This window comes from Gavia stellata, chromosome 15 (assembly GCF_030936135.1).
Source record: "Gavia stellata isolate bGavSte3 chromosome 15, bGavSte3.hap2, whole genome shotgun sequence".
In the NCBI taxonomy this organism is placed as follows: domain Eukaryota; kingdom Metazoa; phylum Chordata; class Aves; order Gaviiformes; family Gaviidae; genus Gavia; species Gavia stellata.
In genome coordinates, this window is record NC_082608.1 from 432,111 (window position 1) to 451,147 (window position 19,037).

At 48.3% G+C, this 19,037-nt stretch overlaps 1 protein-coding gene across 1 annotated transcript; it reads right to left on the minus strand.

Moving 5' to 3' along the window:
• KATNB1 (katanin regulatory subunit B1) lies at positions 1-17,706 on the minus strand. The gene is made up of 20 exons (XM_059824743.1): positions 17,631-17,706; positions 14,900-15,030; positions 12,655-12,772; positions 10,763-10,863; positions 10,189-10,230; positions 9,420-9,503; positions 8,326-8,441; positions 7,727-7,798; positions 7,302-7,452; positions 6,681-6,868; positions 6,424-6,554; positions 5,561-5,611; positions 5,306-5,386; positions 5,162-5,163; positions 4,533-4,637; positions 3,390-3,539; positions 2,981-3,057; positions 2,487-2,561; positions 1,627-1,743; positions 1-1,015 (listed from the first exon to the last, which is right to left on the minus strand). Exons 1-20 carry the CDS (start codon positions 17,668-17,670, stop codon positions 883-885), a joined length of 1,965 nt encoding a protein of 654 aa, XP_059680726.1. The 5' UTR covers positions 17,671-17,706; the 3' UTR covers positions 1-882.
• Between the last annotated feature and the right edge of the window lie 1,331 nt (positions 17,707-19,037).

The following is a 19,037-nucleotide window of genomic DNA, read 5'->3' on the forward strand; positions in this document are numbered from 1 at the left end:
CAGACATTTATTGGGGGAAAAAAACCAAAAAAACCACACCAACCCTCTAAGAGTGGTCCAGTGGATGTAGAAAGACATCAATCTGTGTCCCTCTGTTCCTCCACCCTCCCAAATCCTTACCCCCAAAGGCAAACACATACAAGTCCTGTTTAAGTCACGCATTTTAACAGATCCAGGTAGACCTCAGTTCCCAGCAATGGTCTGAAGATATTAATCTTCCGTGGCCCAGGGTGCCAGCAGGGATTTTTGAGAAGCCAGGAGACAACCTCCTCTCGACACAGGTCCTTGAGACTACGCCAGGCACGGTGGCAGGGTGTCCTGGCTCACGTTTGGTGAAGCCAGCCAAAGGGGCCGGTCCCACACGGCGGTTGAAGAAGTCCCTTCTGCAGGGAAAGAGCACTCTGCCCCACAGCAGGCTTTTGTGGGGCGGACGCCGCAGTCCTCAGCATGCTGCACAAAAGAGCAGGGCCAGCCAGTCCCAGCCCACAGAGCCAAGCAACAAGAACCGACAGCAGACATGGGTGAAGGAAGGGTGATAGCAGGTTCGGAGCCCTCCCGGCAGGGAAAGGCCAGCACACAGAGACAGAGCAGCTGAGAGCTTGATGCTGAGATGAAGAGCTGAAATGAAGCTGCTTCCCTACAGGGGCTTTGCGGGGCCCTCCACCAGCCAGGTCCCCTCACACAGCACAGACATCTCTCCACTCCGGTCCTCCAGCCAGCCCGTAAGGCACTGGGGCTGGGCAGGCGACCAGCCAGCGAAATTCCACTTCCCTGCCGTGCTGTGAGGGGAAGACGGACACACGGAGAGAGGTGAAATCCAACCGGACCAAGAGCAGAAGGGAGCTTGGCCATCTGTGTTTGCACGTGAGGAGGTGGCAGCTGTCACTCCAGGACAGCCATGAGGAGATGCAGTTCCCGAAAGGCACTACCATGGCGGCCGCTGAGCCCAGACTTGTTCTTGACAATGTTGCTGATGTTTTTCAGCTGCTTGTAGCACAGCTTGCATTTATGGAGCCTGCAAAAAACCAGACAGCAGACACAGCATGAATCCTCAGCTGCTTAAGAGATGTGCTTGTTCCTGTAGTGCCAAAGATGCAACTCAAGCGGGAGAGAAAACACGAGCCCTGCAAGTGGCCTGGAAGAGGCTGAAATGTGAGCATGGCTCTGCAAAAACACCACATATTCAGCCCACGTCCTGATGACACGGAAGAATGGCATCCACGTAAGGGCTCTTCCATCCCTCTTTTCCCCTTTGGCAGTAAAGTCCAGGGAGGAAGGAGGTGCTGGTTTTCAGAGGGCCAATTCTCAGAGCAGAGCTATCCTGTGAGTGAACTGGAAATCCAGGGCCCGGCTGACAACTCATGTGTCTTGTGAGGTAGAGGGTGAAGCCACAGCGTGGTTTCACTCCTGACATACTCACACTTTGTTTAGGTATGACTCAAGACACAGTGACAACGGGAAAAACAGTCCTTGGTCTTTTTCTCAGAGCGGGAGGGTTTGGTGTTTGCAGATAAAAGGGAAGGCATGCCCAGTCTAGTATCAAAACCTCAATGGCAAGGAGCAAAGCTCACCCAGGAGAAAAGCTGGTTCAAAAAGGGAGCAAGTGGAGGTGAGTAAGTGCCTCACCTTTCCTCTCTGGTGATGTCCACTCCGACAGAAGGTGGTGCAGCGAGGATGTCTGTGATCAGTGGCAGGAATCTCTGGAGAATGAGTTTCAGGGAGGTGCAGCCAGTCTGTACATAACTGAAAAACAAACAGAGAATCAGGTCCCACTTGAATTTCATTCCTGTCCTCCCAGCACACAGCCCTCACTCACATCCCATCCCTGGGCACAGCCTACTCAAATGATGTCCCCTTCACCACCCGTAACCTGGAGAGGAGAGCAACAGCCAAGCACCAACATGGACTTGGTTCGAGTCAAGACCGACACAGCAAGCCCTTTCAAAAGGTCCTGGCAGATACCCTGCCAAGCGGGACCTTTCTGCTCAAGAGCAGAGATGTCCTGCTGAAGGGACTCGGCAGAAGCCTCTCTCCTGGTTAAGAAGGAAGGGCAGAAACTCCATCTTGAGAGAGGCTGCATTTTTTTTGCCACCTAAAGATGAGGTTCAAAGCAATCTTCCAAGTGACCCCAAGGTTGTTGCAGGACTTCATTCCCCTTGTCCCAAGTCGACAGTGTCATTCCCATCAGTGAGCAGAGCCACTTGTTCTGCATTGATTTGACCCTTCCTGGCTGCCAGAGTTGCCCTCAATCCAACACCCCTACACCAAATCTTCAATACCCTGCTCTTCTTGCCCATGCATGCTTTCCATATCTTTTCCCCTACACATTTGGCAATTCCATTGCTTTTTCCAGGCATCGTATCGGCATTATAATGTATCCGCTGTGATTTTTCAGGATTTTCTTTTAGCTACAAAATACCCAGTGGAGCTCTCCTATGAATATCCACACCTTGTTCCCCAAGCACACCACGTTCTTGGGGCCTCACCTTTCGTATTTACTTTGGAGTAGTTTCTCTATCTGCGGCAGGACTATAGTACACAAATCCAGCTTCCAGAGAGATCTGAAAAGAAAACGACACATTCTGAGACCGGAGACCGAGGCTTTACAAGGCTGAGTCGACACAAACAATGCTTTCTAGCAAAAAAGCCCCGGCAGCGGCACTCAAGTTTACCGAGCAAGTTCACTGACTCCCCCTTGTGATAGAAAGTGGCAGGTTCTGAGATATTTTACTGACTCAGCAGAACCACTTCACGAAGCCCCAAGACTTTGATTTTCCTCGCGAGACGCCCGTCGCCTACAGAAAAGGCCCCATACAACTCCAGCAGTTACTGGCACTGTAGACTTGAAGATCTGACTACAAGCGGAAGCATTTCACGCTGCCATGGCCCACCGGCTGCGAGGCAGGTAGAAGGCAGCGCTCCCAAGGCCCAGCCAGATGGCTCATGGGTGTCCCAGGGGCTGCCCCCACCCAGGACTCACGCTTTTTGGTTGACAATATTCAAGAGGTCCACAACAACAGACAGATCGTTGATCGCCACTGCAGAGTCCACAGAGTTCTGAGAGAGAAGGGGAAGAAGAAGTTGTCTATTGCAAAGCTCAAACTGTCCAGACTAATGCAATTGATATCAAGTGCCGCTTTTCAAAAACAAGGTAGAAGAAACATGGGGTTGGCCAGGGAAGAGAAGATAACTCTCTCATGAGGAAGTTTTCTGCTTTCTTTGTGACCATTCAACCGCAGGTGGGACACAGCCGCACTCTGTGGTGCACCCCTGGGGCCAAGAGCTGTGAACACCCACGTTTGGTGTAAGAGGCAGAATCAGCCCCAAACAAGCCAAAAGAGCTGCTCAGCTGCTCTCCTCATGAGCCTCAGGTATCTCCACATCCTTGCCTTGATGTCACCGGTGCTCCATACAGCCCGCACGGTGTCCAGATTCTTGTGGCGGCTGGTGAGTACCACGCACATGGTCTCGTGGCCTTTCCTGATCTGGGACATGGCTTCCTCGTCCACAAGCTCGGTCTGGCTTTGGTTTTTCACAGCCTGAAAGTACAGACACCAATGGAGGGGCAGTAACAGAGCAGGATGGCACAGAAGGGTAGGAGCTTTCTCCAGCCTAGGTGAGACCTGATTTTGGTGTACAGAGTGCCAGTAAAGACTGACTTCCTTGCAGATTGTTTTATACTTCAAAATGGAAATGCTCAATTTGTTCCAATTTCAGCTACTTCTCTTCTGCCTCTTCTACTGTGTCAATCACAAACATGTTTGAAGCTTTGGAAAAACTCTCAAAATTGAAAAAAAAGTAAATTAAAAGTAAGTTTTCAAAAGCAGTATGTTTTGGTGAAGAAATGTTTTCATGCAAACCCTGTTTATGTGAAATGTTCATCTGAAATCAACAAATTTTATTACAAAGCATAAATCTTGCACAATTTATTAGGCTGTCAATTTGATTCCCACCCACACCATGCTGGAATCTCTTTTCCTCTGCTCACATTTAGAGTTTGGGATCATGAGGATGCTCTGGTCCTTCTCCTTTTTTGGGACAGGGAATACCCTCCCAAGAGAGGCTAGGAGGCCTCTGAGATGCAAGAGGGAAAGACTCTTGAAATAATTATGTACGTGTAATGGCAGACACCAATTTTCTAAATGAATCACTGTCTAGCATGTAGACTTGTTCAGTGTCTTTGTCTCATCCCTTGCTCTCTGCTTTGATAACACGTTCTTCGTGAGCACGGATCAACGCTGCTGTGTTCGCATCAGCCTGCTGTCAATCGCAATGGGGGCTGGGTCCAGCAACCCCGAGGTGCCAATTCCACAGGAACTGCAAGTCAAAGCAGTTGGGAGGCAGGAGAGTAAGCTGGCAGGGGAAGCACCGAGTGAGCAGAGGGAGAGCAGGAGGTAACACGTTCTCATTCAGTACTGAGGACTGCAGGCTGCAGAAAGCGCCTGAGGCACTCTTCTGCACCTCAGAGAACCCCCTTTCTGATGCCACTCAACACAGACACCGGCTGGAAACTTTTGTCCAGGGACACTTACTGGTAGGAAGTCGGAAGCCTTAAGGCCAATGGGTTCATTCCTGGCTGCAGGAATCACCGACGGCTCTGTTCTGGTGAAAGGCGTTGAGGAGGCAATTGGTGGCCTCTGAACCGGATCAGGCTGCAGGAGAAATTGAGATAAAAGCTCTAGCAGCAACAATCTGGCCTTAGTCTGATGTCCTTTTTTTTCCTGACCCGCTTTCCTCTCACAGCAGGGTCCTAACGCAGAAGCAGTCTCCAATTTGCTAGCATAGTTTAAGAGGCAATAAAGTATCTCTCAGGTAAACGCCAAGATGTAATTAAGGTTCGCAAAGAACGTGGAGATGCCCCAGCAGAAGTCCCAAGTGATGTCATTGTTATCAGCATCTAAAAGTAGGGCAACGGGCCACGGCCAGCCTGAAGGCAAAGAGAGAATTCTAAAGAAGCCAGCGTAACGCATCCTGGCCCATCCCCTGCGTGCAATTTTCACTACAAAACAGCCCCAGTTCAAGCACTTGCAGAAATCTGGCACTTGGTTCTCTTTAGAGCGCCCCAATTTTGAGATGCAAGGAGAAACACCACTGCAAGTGCAAGAAGCAAACAAAAGCAATAGAGCCATCACCTGCTGGAGGCTTGGCCTTATGATTCTACTGCTCAGGCAAGACACATGGCAGGACAAAGATTGGAGCTGCTCTTCAGTAAAGGAATCAGTTTGATTAGAAATCATAAAGTCTCCAGCACTCACATATGTTTCAGAGTGAGAGCAGTAACAGCTATTAACAGATCATACAGTACGTACAAGTTCCTGATTTGGCAACGGGGTCTGGACATCCGCAGCTTGGCTGGACTTCACTGCTTCCTTTGCAGTTACGGGCTCTACCAAGATGGAAAAAAATGGGAAAGCAGAAACTGATTTTTCCTTTCAAGAGGAGTTGAGAGCAAAGGTTCTGTATAGCTAGACTACAAGTAGACATTTCTGCAGACACGCAATTCTCCCTCTTTTGAGGGCCATTAATCCCATTCCCACCAAGGGGTTATTTTCATACTCACCATCTTCAGGAGGGGCTGGAAAGGGCTCATTGTTTCGAGGAGGAGTTCGACCTACAAAAAGAGAAAATAAATAAACGAAGGAGCATCCAAGGCTTCAGATTAGCGACAAGTCAACCTTGGAGCTGGGAGATCTCCAACAACTCCACAGATTAGGGCAATCAGCGATGCGGCAAGCAGAGTTATCTCCTTCGGACCTTGACGCTGTTGAGTTTAGCTAAAGGCTTTCAGCCTTCATGGATGGGAGGGACAAAACTGACCCACATAGTTCATTGCTGCTGCAGAGGTGTGAAGCACAAGAAAATGCACTGTCACAACAAATTACATTAGAAAAAATTCACCTCCCGCTAAATTGATTTACATAAGTAAATCAAAATAATGACTGTTAATTCCTTAGAAAGAGTATCTCCTTTTTCTCACTTATATAAAAATGAGATACAGGCATTGCATTATGCCTCCTAAACAATCTCTGCTTTAACAAAACATTTTGCCTTTCCTTCTTTAGTGGAGACTGCTGATTTTATACATATCAAAATTCTAAGCTAATAAAGATCCCGTAACACAGTAGTCCTTCCTAATCAGGACAGGAAGGCAGCGTCCTTACAAATGAAGCTCTGGATTCTGAGCCAGGCTTTGACCAGTCATCACTGCACCCAAGCAAAGGTGCCCACCTTCCAGCAGTTCACCAACAGGATCTGTGGTTCAGAGTCCAAGCACAGACTATTAAATAAAAGTTTTCTAAACTCTCCCAGTCACAGGCAAACCCTCTGTTATAGTAAGGCAAAGCTCACTTCTACTGAGCCAGTTTAGCACCTACAGCTCTAATCCAAGCACCACTCAAACGGACAACAAACCGTGGTACTGACAGATAGCATTCTTGGGCTGGAAGATCTCTTTGTAATCCTCCGGGTTCTGGATCTCAGCCTTTGATTCCTTCTCATCCCGGTCATCTTCACTGCTGGGACTGCGCCTCTCGCTCTCTGAGTTGTGCTTCACTCTGCTGTGGAAAAAGAGATGCTGTCAGGGCAGGTCATATGGACTCCATCAGAGAGAGCAAGAGCACTAAGCTCCTTGTACATTTCCTTAAAATCTTGAAATTCAGGAAGCCAGCAGGTTCCCTTACCTTTGTGGCTTGCTGCAGGTAGTTGAGGGTCTGTCATAGATGCGTCGAAGGGAGGACCCCGTGGGGGTAGGTGGCACAAGAGGCTCGTCGTCCCTGATCAGCCCATGAGGAATGGGACCCGACTTTGTGACTCTGCTGAGATCCACAACGAAGGAAGAGACAGTGCTTTGCGCAAAGGAAACTCCTATCTGCAGAGGCAAAAGATCAAGGTAATTTACCAGGAAGCAGGGTGCACCCCAGCCTTTTTGAGAACAGGCATGATGGAGTGACCCTGAGCAGCCATGCTTGAGAATTTCTCAGTTCAGTGCTTTGGCTTTTTCGATTTGAAGCTGCCAATGTTTTATGAAAGGCTATAATAAGACTTTTGCCAAGCGGAGTTACTAAATACTGGTCAAACCAAGCCCCAGTTCTTTCCTCTAGAAGCCAAAGAGAGATGAAGTGGAGCAGAAGGCTGCTGAAAGCAAAAGCACACAAGCTCTGTTTAAGTGCCGGGCACATTGCAAGCCCTGGCCACTTATGTTCAGACATAAGTTTAAAGGTCAGAAGGCCTGCAAGGAGGCAGGAGGATTTTATCTCGTGTTTTGCAGCCGCCTCCCCGACTCCTCAGGAGCACTGGCTTACCAGCTGGTTGTTGAAGATAGATAAGTCAGCTACTTTTCCCCAGTTCACCAAGACCACATCAAAACAGCGCTCTGGCTCCCAGCCGTACACACGCAGCGAATCCTGGAAACCACTATACAAGCAACAGCCATCTGGGTTGAAGAGCACACACCTGGGAGGAAGGCAAGTGGAGAATTAGGCATGGCTTCCCAACCTTGCTCAGTCCCACAAGGAGCCCAGGGCTGTATCCCTGACTTCACTGAACACCTCTAGCCCTGTTTCTAACAAGGAATCTACTGATCTGGTGTTCACCTGTGCAACCTGGTGGGCCTGTGCAACATCTCCAGCAGCCCAAACTTCTCCCCAGTAAAGTTTCTCTTTCAGGAAATCCTCCCTTCACCCACTTTAGTCTCTGCCTACTGCACTGCAGTAGGAATTTAATATACCTGACAGGAATAGCCTCCTCTTCAATACAGCTCACAACTTGAAACTTCTCCAAGTCCCAGAACCGAACAGTCCTGTACACATAACAGAACAAAAATCATGGTTCAGCCCTCTAGAAATCTGCTGTAGGATCCAGTATTGAAATAATATACTAATAGCTAGAATGAATTTCACTGTTGTGCACATAGGATGAGCCTACACAGAAGGCTAGTCTAGCTAAGATCCGTGAATCCAGCCACAGATGCTTAGAGGCTCTAGGTATGGATAGGTATTTAGAGCTGACCCAGAGCTAAGAGGACACCCTGCTAGCTGAGCAGGACTGCTTGCTGTTCAGATAGGTTATCAGCTGGATTGGCGAGATGCTTGAGGCTATCGCACTGTTTTTTAGTGAGGTAGAAGGTGCCATCAATTTTGGATGAGAAGGCAAGATATCCGTATTCTGTGTGTCACAGATGTTACATGCTGCTGGCTATATGTCAGGCTCTTGCAATGGCAGGTCTGAGTTGTGTGACATTCCTATTTTCCACATCCCTAAAAGGAAGGGCATTGGGAAAGGGAACCGACACATACAATTCCCTTCTTTCTCCCTCCCTTTATGTACCTGTCAGAGCTGCCAGAAGCCAAAAGGTATTCATTGGGATGGAATTCAACAACATTTACTGGGCCGGTATGTCCAGTAAACTCAAACATTATCTTCCCAGCAGCCAGATCCCACAGCTGGAAGAAGGAAAGAACAGAGAGACTTGAAAAGATTTACTGTTAGAGAATTCCAGTACACTTCAGATTTCCTTGAACTGGCAACCTTCTAACGCTTCTCCCCCTCCAAGAACAGACTCAAGTTTGTTAAAGAAAGCAATGATCAGGGACGGAGTACCATCCCAGTCATTTAAGGCTGCTTTTTTTTTTTTTCTTCTTTTTTTGGCATTGTCTTTTACATTTTCCATTTAATTTGTCCCCTAGAAGTTTCTGGTTTATGTTTAGAGACTGGGATAAAATACAGCAGTTCCACCTGTCCCCACAAATTATATCTCAAAAGCGAACAAAAATCCGAAAGCTCTGAATCCCTTACCAATTCATTTTTCCTGTGCTCTAGACTCCACTGAAAAATCCAGAGTGAAATGACTGATCAGTTTGTTTCATGTGAAGCTGAAAACAAAAATCAGTCCTTCGCCCACATTTCTCCAAACCACATCTGAAACAACTGAAGCCACTGCTTCAGTCGATACTTTTCTGAATTCCTTCTCTTGCTCTGCTCAGTCCTGACAGCAATTTTCAGACAGATAATCACATATGTGTATGATAACACTCTTACTGGATTAACTGAGCAGAGCCAGAAATTGGTATGGTGAAGCAACATGCTGTGGACAACTCATTCTGCAACATTTACTGAGACAACCAACACCAGTGTTCAGTTATCACAACTCTACCACCATCAAAACTTGAACTTCCACGTGCGCAGCGCCAACGTGTCTGTTGGGTAAGTGCATTTCAACACGTGCAGCTCTTTTCTGGACGTTGTGGGCCACCGGACATGATCCTCATAAACAGACTGGCCCCTGCAAAGCCACAGGGCTCAGCCAGCTGCCTAATGAACTAAAGGTGTTTATCAGCAAGTGCTGGTAATGCCTGGTAGAAAGACGATCCCAGCATTCCTGCGTGCCACGAGCACATACGGAGAGTGTCACAATAAATTACCTTTACAGTGTGATCATCAGCAGCAGAGGCTAACCATTTCCCATCAGGACTAAAGCGGAGACATCGAACTGCTTCTGTGTGACCCTGAAATGAGAAAAACAAATAGTTTTTTGGGGTTTTTTTCCTTCCTTTAGAGGGAATTCTGGCTTTTGTCTTTCAATCCTATACAATATAATAAACCAAAATCGAGTAACTGTTTCACAGAGTCCACAGCTCACAGAACACTAAACACTACACTCGAGAGCTACACCCATCCACACTAAATGTGCGTAGTCTCTCTCATCTAGACATTTCTGGCATCAGTTTAAGTATAGTAAATACAGATCTGGCTTAATTAGTAAGAATCAATTTTAAATTACAGAGATTTATGGGTGGTCAGATAGAAGTGCTGGGCCATTAGTTGGTTTCTAAATGAAATTAATATACAGCAAGTTCCTTGGGTAGTAAAAGGCCCCAAGAATAGAACCATCTCAGTGCAGTGGGGACTTGCATGGTATTATCAGCCACAGTATAAGGAAACACTCATGGATGCTCTCCATCCCCCACTGAAGCCAACCAGGCTACGGTACATTAACTCCTGTGATATCCATTTCATATTCCCATACAGTTCAGAGGCCTGCAGAGGTTTGCCAGGCCACTTCACAGCTCGTGCAGATCCATACCGGAAAACTAGGAAGTTAATTGTACATAATCACTTTAAGGTTTGCTCACAAATCCTCCACAGAAATCTTTCTCCCCTCCTCGCCTGAAAACTAATGAAGCATTTTACCTTGTACCTGAAGACGCAGCCTTTTCTTCTTACATCCCAGAGCTACAGGGAAGAAAAGCAAACAAAAGATATGCTTAGAGCAGTATGTGGGGAGCCCAAGAGTCCCATCAGAACAAGAGCTCTCCCTGTCACCAAGCTGATAGGCACTGCAGAATGAAAATACTGACGGGGCTGTTGAACCCGTTTGCTTCAGGGGTATTTCCTAACCTAATCCCCCAAGTGAGAATCACTTCTGTAAGTGATAGTAGACTTCACTCTTAGCACAGAAGCTCCATTCCTACAGTCAAACACCAGCCTGATGAAGCAGATGCAATCCACAGCAATCAGGACATCTGCGTCTGCTGACACCCTACTTGGAGCCACATTCCACACCAGAGGAGTCACACTCATGAGCTACCGCTGTGAAAACACATGCACAGGTTTCACAAGCACTCGCAAATACACCTGCCCACACACATGGAAATGATGATGTACAGCATCTACCAACAGCTTGGCACAAAACATATTCTGGCACTCTTCAAAGCAAAGCTACTGCAAGTAAAGAGGGCAATCTCTAGGGGAAGCTGGGTTTTACCTTAATGTTTGTGTCCAAAGATCCAGATGCCACAAAGCTCCCAAAAGGATGGAAATCAAGGCTGCAGATATTCGCTTTGTGACCGAGTAAGGTACGAAGAACTGGGAAAAGGAGCAGGGAGAAGGAATAGGGAGCAAACATTTAGTAGTTCCTTTTCTCCAGACACCATGAAGATGTTTAGCCATACTATCCTCACCAATAAGCACATGCTAATACAATGTACATTAGACACGCTCCATGTTGTTTATTCATCTGTATACATTATTTTACAGAAATGTTTCTGACTTTTGCATTGCAATGCAAAGAAACAGCAATAGAGGGCCCGCGTTCAATGATCCTAATGAGAGTCCTGTCCTTAGGTGTGGGAACTATGAATAAAACTCCAAAGGTGTCCATTCTGAAAATAAAACTAAAAAGCCACACTTTGAGGCAGCTTTCAGGCAGCGCATCTTTCCACTTGTTACAAAGAGAGCAAAATGGGGGGGGGGGGGGGGAACAGTTTGAGCCAGGAAGTGAGAGGGACGTTTAACTGCCTGCACCGTTCACCTTGCACCTATTAGACAGACCCTTTCCTGGGACTCTGCACCCCCGTCCAGGCACAAGCCTGACTTTACCTCTTCGATTCCAATATTTGCCCTGGACTCCTTCAATTGCCCCTTGCAAGAAGCATCCCAAAGATGGGGAAAGGACGCTTAGGAAGCATGAGACAAAGAAATGATCACAGTGTTTCAGCAAGTGATCAACCAAGTAACACCCCTTGTAATTCTGGAAACCAGAAAGGACCAGTAGAACTGGTACACCATATCTCTGAAAGCAGAGACAAATGCAGGACTCAACTTCGAGGAAGAAAAATTGCTCAGATAATAACAAGGGCAATCTCTCTCCATCATCCGTCATCTGGAACAGTCTGATGACTCCCCTGGCAGAAATTAGCTCTTGAGCCAGATCTGCAGTGGTCATTTGCACAGTCACTGGCTCATAGGTCTCCTAATAAATTCAGCCAGATCAGTTACTCTCCACTGGTAGAGCCAAACTATTTTATAACTGAACTGATTCTAACTGTCTGAATGAAAAAAGTGCTTTTTATTATTTATGCCACGTGCCATTTACCTTCTTAGCTCAGCCAGTGTAACTCTATTTTCATTACACATTCTTTCTATGAACAAGTAGCAACTTATAAGAAATATTCAGTCATTTTATGGTATTCCTGCTGGAATACACTCAAGTGATTCATGACACCTTTGCAAGCTTGTTCTAGGATTTGAGAAAAATGCAATAAATAAAGCATGACTCAACAGTTGGCCTTTAAAGGATCAGCGCTCGATGAGTTCATAGCTTCTCCGATTTATTAAAAATTAGGTCGTTGTCTATTTATATGGCCACGCAAGAGCAGAAGAGGAGAAAAATCATGTGAGAAAAAAAGAAAAGTTAGAACCTAAGAACAAGAGGTCAGCAAGCGGGGGATTCCTGGACTTGTGCAGAACCTGATATGCTTAAAACTTCCAATCTGATTTTAGGTCCTTTTATTAAGGTTGACAATTTTAAGCTGAGACTCTGAATACAAATTCTATATGCCTAGTTACTCTATACATGCATGGAACCTGATCTGGAATATAGATTTCAACACACTTGGGTCAAAACCTAGAAACTAGTTGCTCAGATCAGTCTCCACAATACACATAAGAATTTCTGCTTGAGCGTGCATACACAGCTCTACAGCCTCAGTAAGGAAGTGCATAAAAGCCCTCTAAGCGGGATGGAAGTTAAGATGAAAGCAATGCCAGGCTCCTGTTCCTTCTTAAGTTGGGAACCTTCTGGTCAGCATAGATATTAAGCACACCGATATTCCAAAAAGTGTGCATTAACAGAAGTGAAAACTCATGGAAACATACTTTTGGCAGCTTCCAGGTCCCAAACTCGAATGGACCCTGACTGGGACCCTGCAACAATGAGTTCCTCATTCGTATTGATCTGTAGGCTCTCAATGGGCGTCGTATGGCCTGTCAAGCTCTGCAAAGAAAACCACGAGTCACAATCAACAGCTGGTGACAGAGCCCTGTCCACAACGGCATTGTTCATACTCAATTAGTAACTAAAGTATTTAGCCTTGAGTTGAGGCCACCTGGTTGTGCCACTGATCTTTTTTCCTCATCAGCTACCAGCATGGTAGAGCACCCTAAAGACCATCACTGCATATAGCACTGTGCACCCATCTTCCCCGTCATCCCACTTTCCGGAGCACACTGACTAATTTTTAAAGGATGCATCAACAGAGACACGGGTAGTTAAACATTAGGTGCGGGTGCCCAGACAAGGTTGACACATGCTTACGTTATAAAAATTATGCTGTACAAGCACAATGGCGCCGTGTTTGCTCTAAATGGGTCACGTAAGTGTCATGAACCAGTTCCAAAATCAAAGCAAGAGCTAAATCAGGGCTGCTTCGAAACCTTCACATAAGCAAAGAGCCATATGTTGCTGCCAGCAATGGGTGTCACAGTGATAACGTGGTGCTATTACTCAAGTATTAACTTGAGGCATAAGGTAGTAATTCACATGTATGCAGTTCCTTTCATCCTTGAGCATCTAAAAGCTTACAAATTACGTATTTCGAAAAGGCCAGTATTTAATTAAAACATAAAAATACTAGCTCTAGAAAACCAATACCACTGTTGCAGACGTTTTGCTTGTCAATTAAGCAATATTCTATGCTTTGCCCCAGCCTCAAACAGGTCTTTTTAAATAGCTAAGCTAGCTCTGTGCCTCCCACACACGTACAGAGGCTGGAAATGCCAGCTGAAAGCTGCCTGTTCTGATGGGGCTCTCTTAGGACTTCACGTGCAACTGAAATCCTCTACATACTCTACAGATGCAACTGTCACTGTTTAGTGAGAAACAGAGCTCAAACTTGAACCAAGTTGCAATGCTACTTGAAAAGTTCCTCTTCTCTCAATTCCTCAACACGGAAACATCTGGAATCCTAACAATGTAAACACTAAAGAGGAATTTCAGAGGACAAAATATACAGCACAACCCCAAAAATCAAGATTCTTTTGATATACAAGAATGGCACAAGTCCTCAGCAGCTCCAGTCAGTCCCGGCCCCTCAGAAACAGGGACTCTAACGCCTGCGGCTCCCAGGAAGCGCAGGAGAGGTACAGCTCTCTGCTCCCACAGAAAGGGTGCAGAGATATTTAGTCCTTGAACCTTCTTCTCGTGGAATGCGATACTCTGGTTTCAAACTACTGTCATGCCACCACCAAGGGCCTGGCAAGACACAGCTTAACTACGCTATGCAAGAAGCACAGCACTGCCAAAGGTGAGCAACTCCTTTTGCACCCATTTCAACCTCTTTATACAGTAAATGAATGGAAAAATAAAGTAGACACATTCTCCTTTTAGCCTTTTTCATCCTACTTTCCCCAATTTCTTCCTCACAAGGTTCACAGTGGCTAAAGAAATGTCTTCCATAACTCAACATTATTGTGTTGTTAATTAAACAGGTGGGAAGGGACACTTGCTGAAGATGGTTTTCCACAACACCCACTCAAAGCAAAAGCGATGCAGGACAGACATCTGTTAAATATACGTGTGGTGCGCTTTAGTGATCACTACTGGGGTAACCCTACTCTTTCCAACACGCTGTGCCCAACGTTACTCTTCGCCAGCCTACAGGCAAGTTAGCAAACTATTCTGAAACTTTGCGCTGACAGTTAGTGACTGTGGGACAGGCGGGAACGCGTCCCACTGGGGATGTTTCCTGCTAGGAAGGCAAACTCCAGGGTATAAAACTGTCCCCCGTAGCTTGCACTATAAAAGTAGCTGATCTCGTACAAAACTCTGCATTTAATTATCTGTAGCCTGGAAACGGAAGGCATGATATTCATTATCTGAGCAAGCACTGGCCCAGCTGAAGCAGCCAGCCATCCCAGATTCTCTCTGGAGCAGTGGTCTCACCAGTTACCGAATTCTGCCCCTATCTTCAGCTAGAATCCGGTCAGCCAGGTTTGTGTCAGTAAACTCTATTCACAAGTCCCACAGGCTACAACTCAACGATCTTTTCCCTCATTCCCCACCCTCCATACATCAAAATTATTATTCCCATCCCCCCAAAGTTGAACACAGGCCTGTTCTTACCATGATGCAGTTGGGCTTGTTAACTGACCATATGTTGACCCGACAGTCATCTCCTCCAGTTGCCAGCAGCCGGCCTGAACTTTTCCCCAGGACTAGTGAGGATACATTGCTGCTGTGAGCTGTGATCTCTTCTGCACAAAAGAAAGCAAACAGTTGTTACAGACTAGTATAACAATTTTCCATGCCATCCCTCCCAAAGGACTAAAAAAAAAAAACCTTCTTCCTCCAGAAAAACCTTCCAGTTTCCACTGGACAAGCTGCAGCAGCCCACAGTTCAGATAAGAAGTCACACTATTATCTTGTTTGAAACAGTCCTTCTTGGCTCTGCCTGCTGTACTTAAGACATTTGCTGACCAAGCTTCACGACTCCAGTGTTCATGTGGCTTACAAAAAGCATCTTCTCTCTCTAGCAGCAGCTCGGTAGCTTTTAAAGATTTGCTCAACTGTGGCAACCTGCTCACAGAAGCTGCTTTACCTTTGGTACCCGGGTGGGTCTCAGTAAGCCAAACCGTCTGAGAAGCTGCGGTAATACGCAGCAGCCAGAGTCATCTAGCGAAAGGCCCCGTAATCCTGTTCTAGAAAGCAGCAGCAGAGTGTCCAACCTGAGAGGAACTGGCAGATTAGCAGCAGTACAGTTTGTTACCTTACATCGAAAAAAAAAAAAAGTCAGACTCAGCAGCGGGGAGAGGTGGAGCTCCCTTCTCTGAGCTTTGGCAGAGACTTTGCTACATTCCCACTGTGTAACACAGGTGAAACTTAGCAACGCAAAGTGTGAAACTGTGACAAAGGAAGGATGAGTATATATCCAAAAGCGCACAAAAGAACAAACGCGATTGATACTAAAAGACTGTTAAAAATGGGGGCTGAGGGGAAGCTCTGACTCTGAAACGGCTTTGCAATGACAGAACTCCAAGGACACCTCATCATAAAGAAACAAGCTTGGGGCAAGAGAGAAGCCAAATGAGCATCTCTGCTTAGACATCTAGTTTCCACAGTGGATTTTTAAACTCACTCAAATTTTTGGCAGGGGCTTTTGGCAGATGTATTTACCAATTTCTTCTTCTTACTGTTCTCTTCTTTGAAAGTTCACAGGATTTGCATGCCTAATAGTTATGAAACTTGTTTATACAACTGCCAGGTAGCAATCAATTCAGCTTTCGTTCGGATTGTTTTGGTGGGAAGAGCAATTTGATCACTTTACACAACACTAATCCAAAGGATATTAGACTGCTGCAATAATAATTACAGGTACTTTGATCTCAAGCTCTCAGAGTCCTTTTCCGAAAGCAAAACTGCGCAACTTTCACTTTAGCTGGAGAAACACCTTTCAAATTACAAAGGTAACTGGACCGCAAATTACATGAGAAGGGCAAATCTGAAAGTATGCTCGTATTGTGTTGAAAGACCAATCTCCCACGTGACAATGCTAAAGTAAAGTTTGTATGTATACACAGACTTGAAGGTACCAAACAGTACAATTAGTATTAATAGACCAACTCACTAGTTAAAATTGAAAGGGTAGATGCTGAGAGTTGCTGCTGAAATGAGTGCGTCAGCAGCTCCACTTTTTCCCCTCCTCTTGATTTCGTTCTTAATAATATATTGTAAGTTTAAAAGTCGTTGCTGAAGCATTCAGCCCTCTGTTCCTAAAAGCCAGGTTACAACCTCATGCCAGCCTTGGCCAGACGGCATCATCCGCTCCCCCGGGTGAAGTGCCAATTTCCTTAAACCCACAAACTTGGGGGTTTTTTAATGGAGTATTTGTCACCAGCTATCACCCACCAGCTCAGTAACACTAAGCTCCTAACTGGCATGGCCAAAACATTTCTAACGTTCAGAACGCTTCTTGCTCTAAAGAGGACGCTGAGATGGGGCAGAGCCTGGCAAGAACGAAGATCAAGAACTTCTGCTCACTTAAAGAGAGTAGAGATTGATCGACTTCCAGCTGGAGTTTCAGGGAGGGGAAGGTAACATAGCAAACTGGCTTTCTGCTCAAAAAGACACGAAATTACTAAGGCAGTTATCTCAGCTCCCTTAATGTGTTACCAGCCATGGACACGGTATTTTTGCCAGCCAGTTTCTAGACCCCAAGTCACTGGTCTAAAGCTCACACTTCTGAAAAACCGATCGCTTCCCACCTGTTCTAGTGAAGCAGCTACAAATGGATAGCCAGCAACTGTTTATTGCTCCTTCTGAGGAAAAATACTGGATGCAAAAGGAGCACAAATTCTTACTGTCTCCTGCAAAACGATTTCAAGAGAATGAGACATAAAGGCCCCGCAACAATCACCTCATCCCTCCTGCAGCAAAGAGCTCAGTGCACCTCCTGTAAGAAGTGAGCAGCAATGAAGGACAACCCAGACAGGCTAACCTGACACGGAGGGAGCTCCCCGCTGCAGCCCGGGCTCCGAAGGGGGTTTCCATCACTCCCTTGGTGGTTCCTGTGCTACATGAGAGTCATGTGGGGCTAGCTAGAAATTTAGGCTAGCATGACAGCAACTAATCAGAAAAAACACAGGCCGTCACCCTTTGAAAATAACAATGACAAGGCCCTACTATGTTTTCAAAAAGGGTTTCTAGGAGTTAAAAATTCCAGTCAGCAGCTTGGGCCGGGGCAGCCAGCCCCGAGGCAGGGATTAGCTGGTTCCTATCACAAACCGCCCCTTCCACCCGCTCCCAGCTGGGGCAGCTCCTCCGCCCTCCCCCGGCGGAGCAGCCCGGTGACACTCACGCAGCTTCCACGCCGTCTTGGTGGCGACGGCCACGGCCATGTCTCAGCGCGGCGCCTCTCCGGCGGGAAGGGCGGACGCGCCTTCCTCCTCCCAGCGCGGCCCCGCCGCCCGGCCCGGGCCGCCTCTCCGCCGGCGCGTCCTACGGCCACCGGGCCATCCGCCCGAGCTTCCCCGGGACCTGCTCCTCACCCGCGTCCCCGCGGCGCCGTCCTGGGGGCAAAAAAACACCGGCCGGGGTTACGGCGAAGCCCCCGCCGCGCCGGGGAGCGGGGAGGCCGCGGCGAGGCGGCGGGCCCAGCCCACCGCCCGGCCCGGCAGCAGCGCGGGGCGAGGCCTCACCGCTGACGACCATCACGGTAGCGACGGGCCAGCGGGGAGCGCGGCGGGCGGGAAGCGCTCCTCGGGCCGCCGCAGCCCTCACCGGGCGACGAGGAGCGGCCGGGGGGAGGCCTGAACGCTGGCGGGGGGGCCCGCCCGTCCCCCCCAGCCCTACCGGCGGCGGCACCGGACCCCTCCCCCGTCCCCCCGGCGGCGCCGCCGCCTGACAACCGGCCCCTCACAACAAACCTCGGCCGCGCCCCGCCTCCGCCAGCCAGAGCCGCCGCCCCCCGGCCAATCCCCGGCGTCGCCGAGCCCCGCCGCGCCGCGCCGCGCCGTTGCCCGGTTTCCGCACGCCGCTCGGCCAATAGGAGCTGAGGGAGGGGCGGTTGCCTTAGCGACCGCAGAGCGGACGGCCATTCGCAACGCAGCTTCTTGGCGGAGCCTTTCAAGCGCGGCCAATAAGGAGGGTGGCGCCCTAGAGGTGCGGGGCCGCCATTTTGCGGCGCGGCGGGGTGGAGCTAGGCCGCGCTGAGGGGCGGTGTCGGGGAGCGGGGCGGGGTTCCGCCGCTTCTCGGCCGGCGGGGAGGCTCCAGCGGCTGCTTAACCTGGGGCTTCCGTGGGGGCGGGTGGGTGCTCCTTCCCCGGCCTTCTACCTCAGAGCCCGCCGGCGGCCGAGGTGCCCCTGGGCTGTGGCCGGTGTGTCCCCAGGAGGCGATTCCCCTCGCCGGGTGCCACGGGCGCAGGCCTGGCGGGAGCGGGGCTCCCGGGGGTTCCCCCTTTCTCTGTCTTTTTGCCAGGCAGCGCTGGCACCGGCTCCTCTGACTCTTGCCGGGGCCTCGGGTGGTTTTTCCTCCCGGGGGAGCCTTGCTGGGCACTCTGACAGCCTGGCTGAGATGGAGTCCCACCGCCTCTACCCTTTCCTCCCTGTCTCTGAAGCCAATTACTCCATCGGAAGAGGAAATCAAATCAGCTCGATGCTAGTCCTCGATAATATGTATTAACTGATTTTTTGGCAGCTGCTATGTCCCTAGTGCCTGTAAAAGGATTTTCAAATTAATTTGTTCTGGTGTCTTCTGGTATTGAAC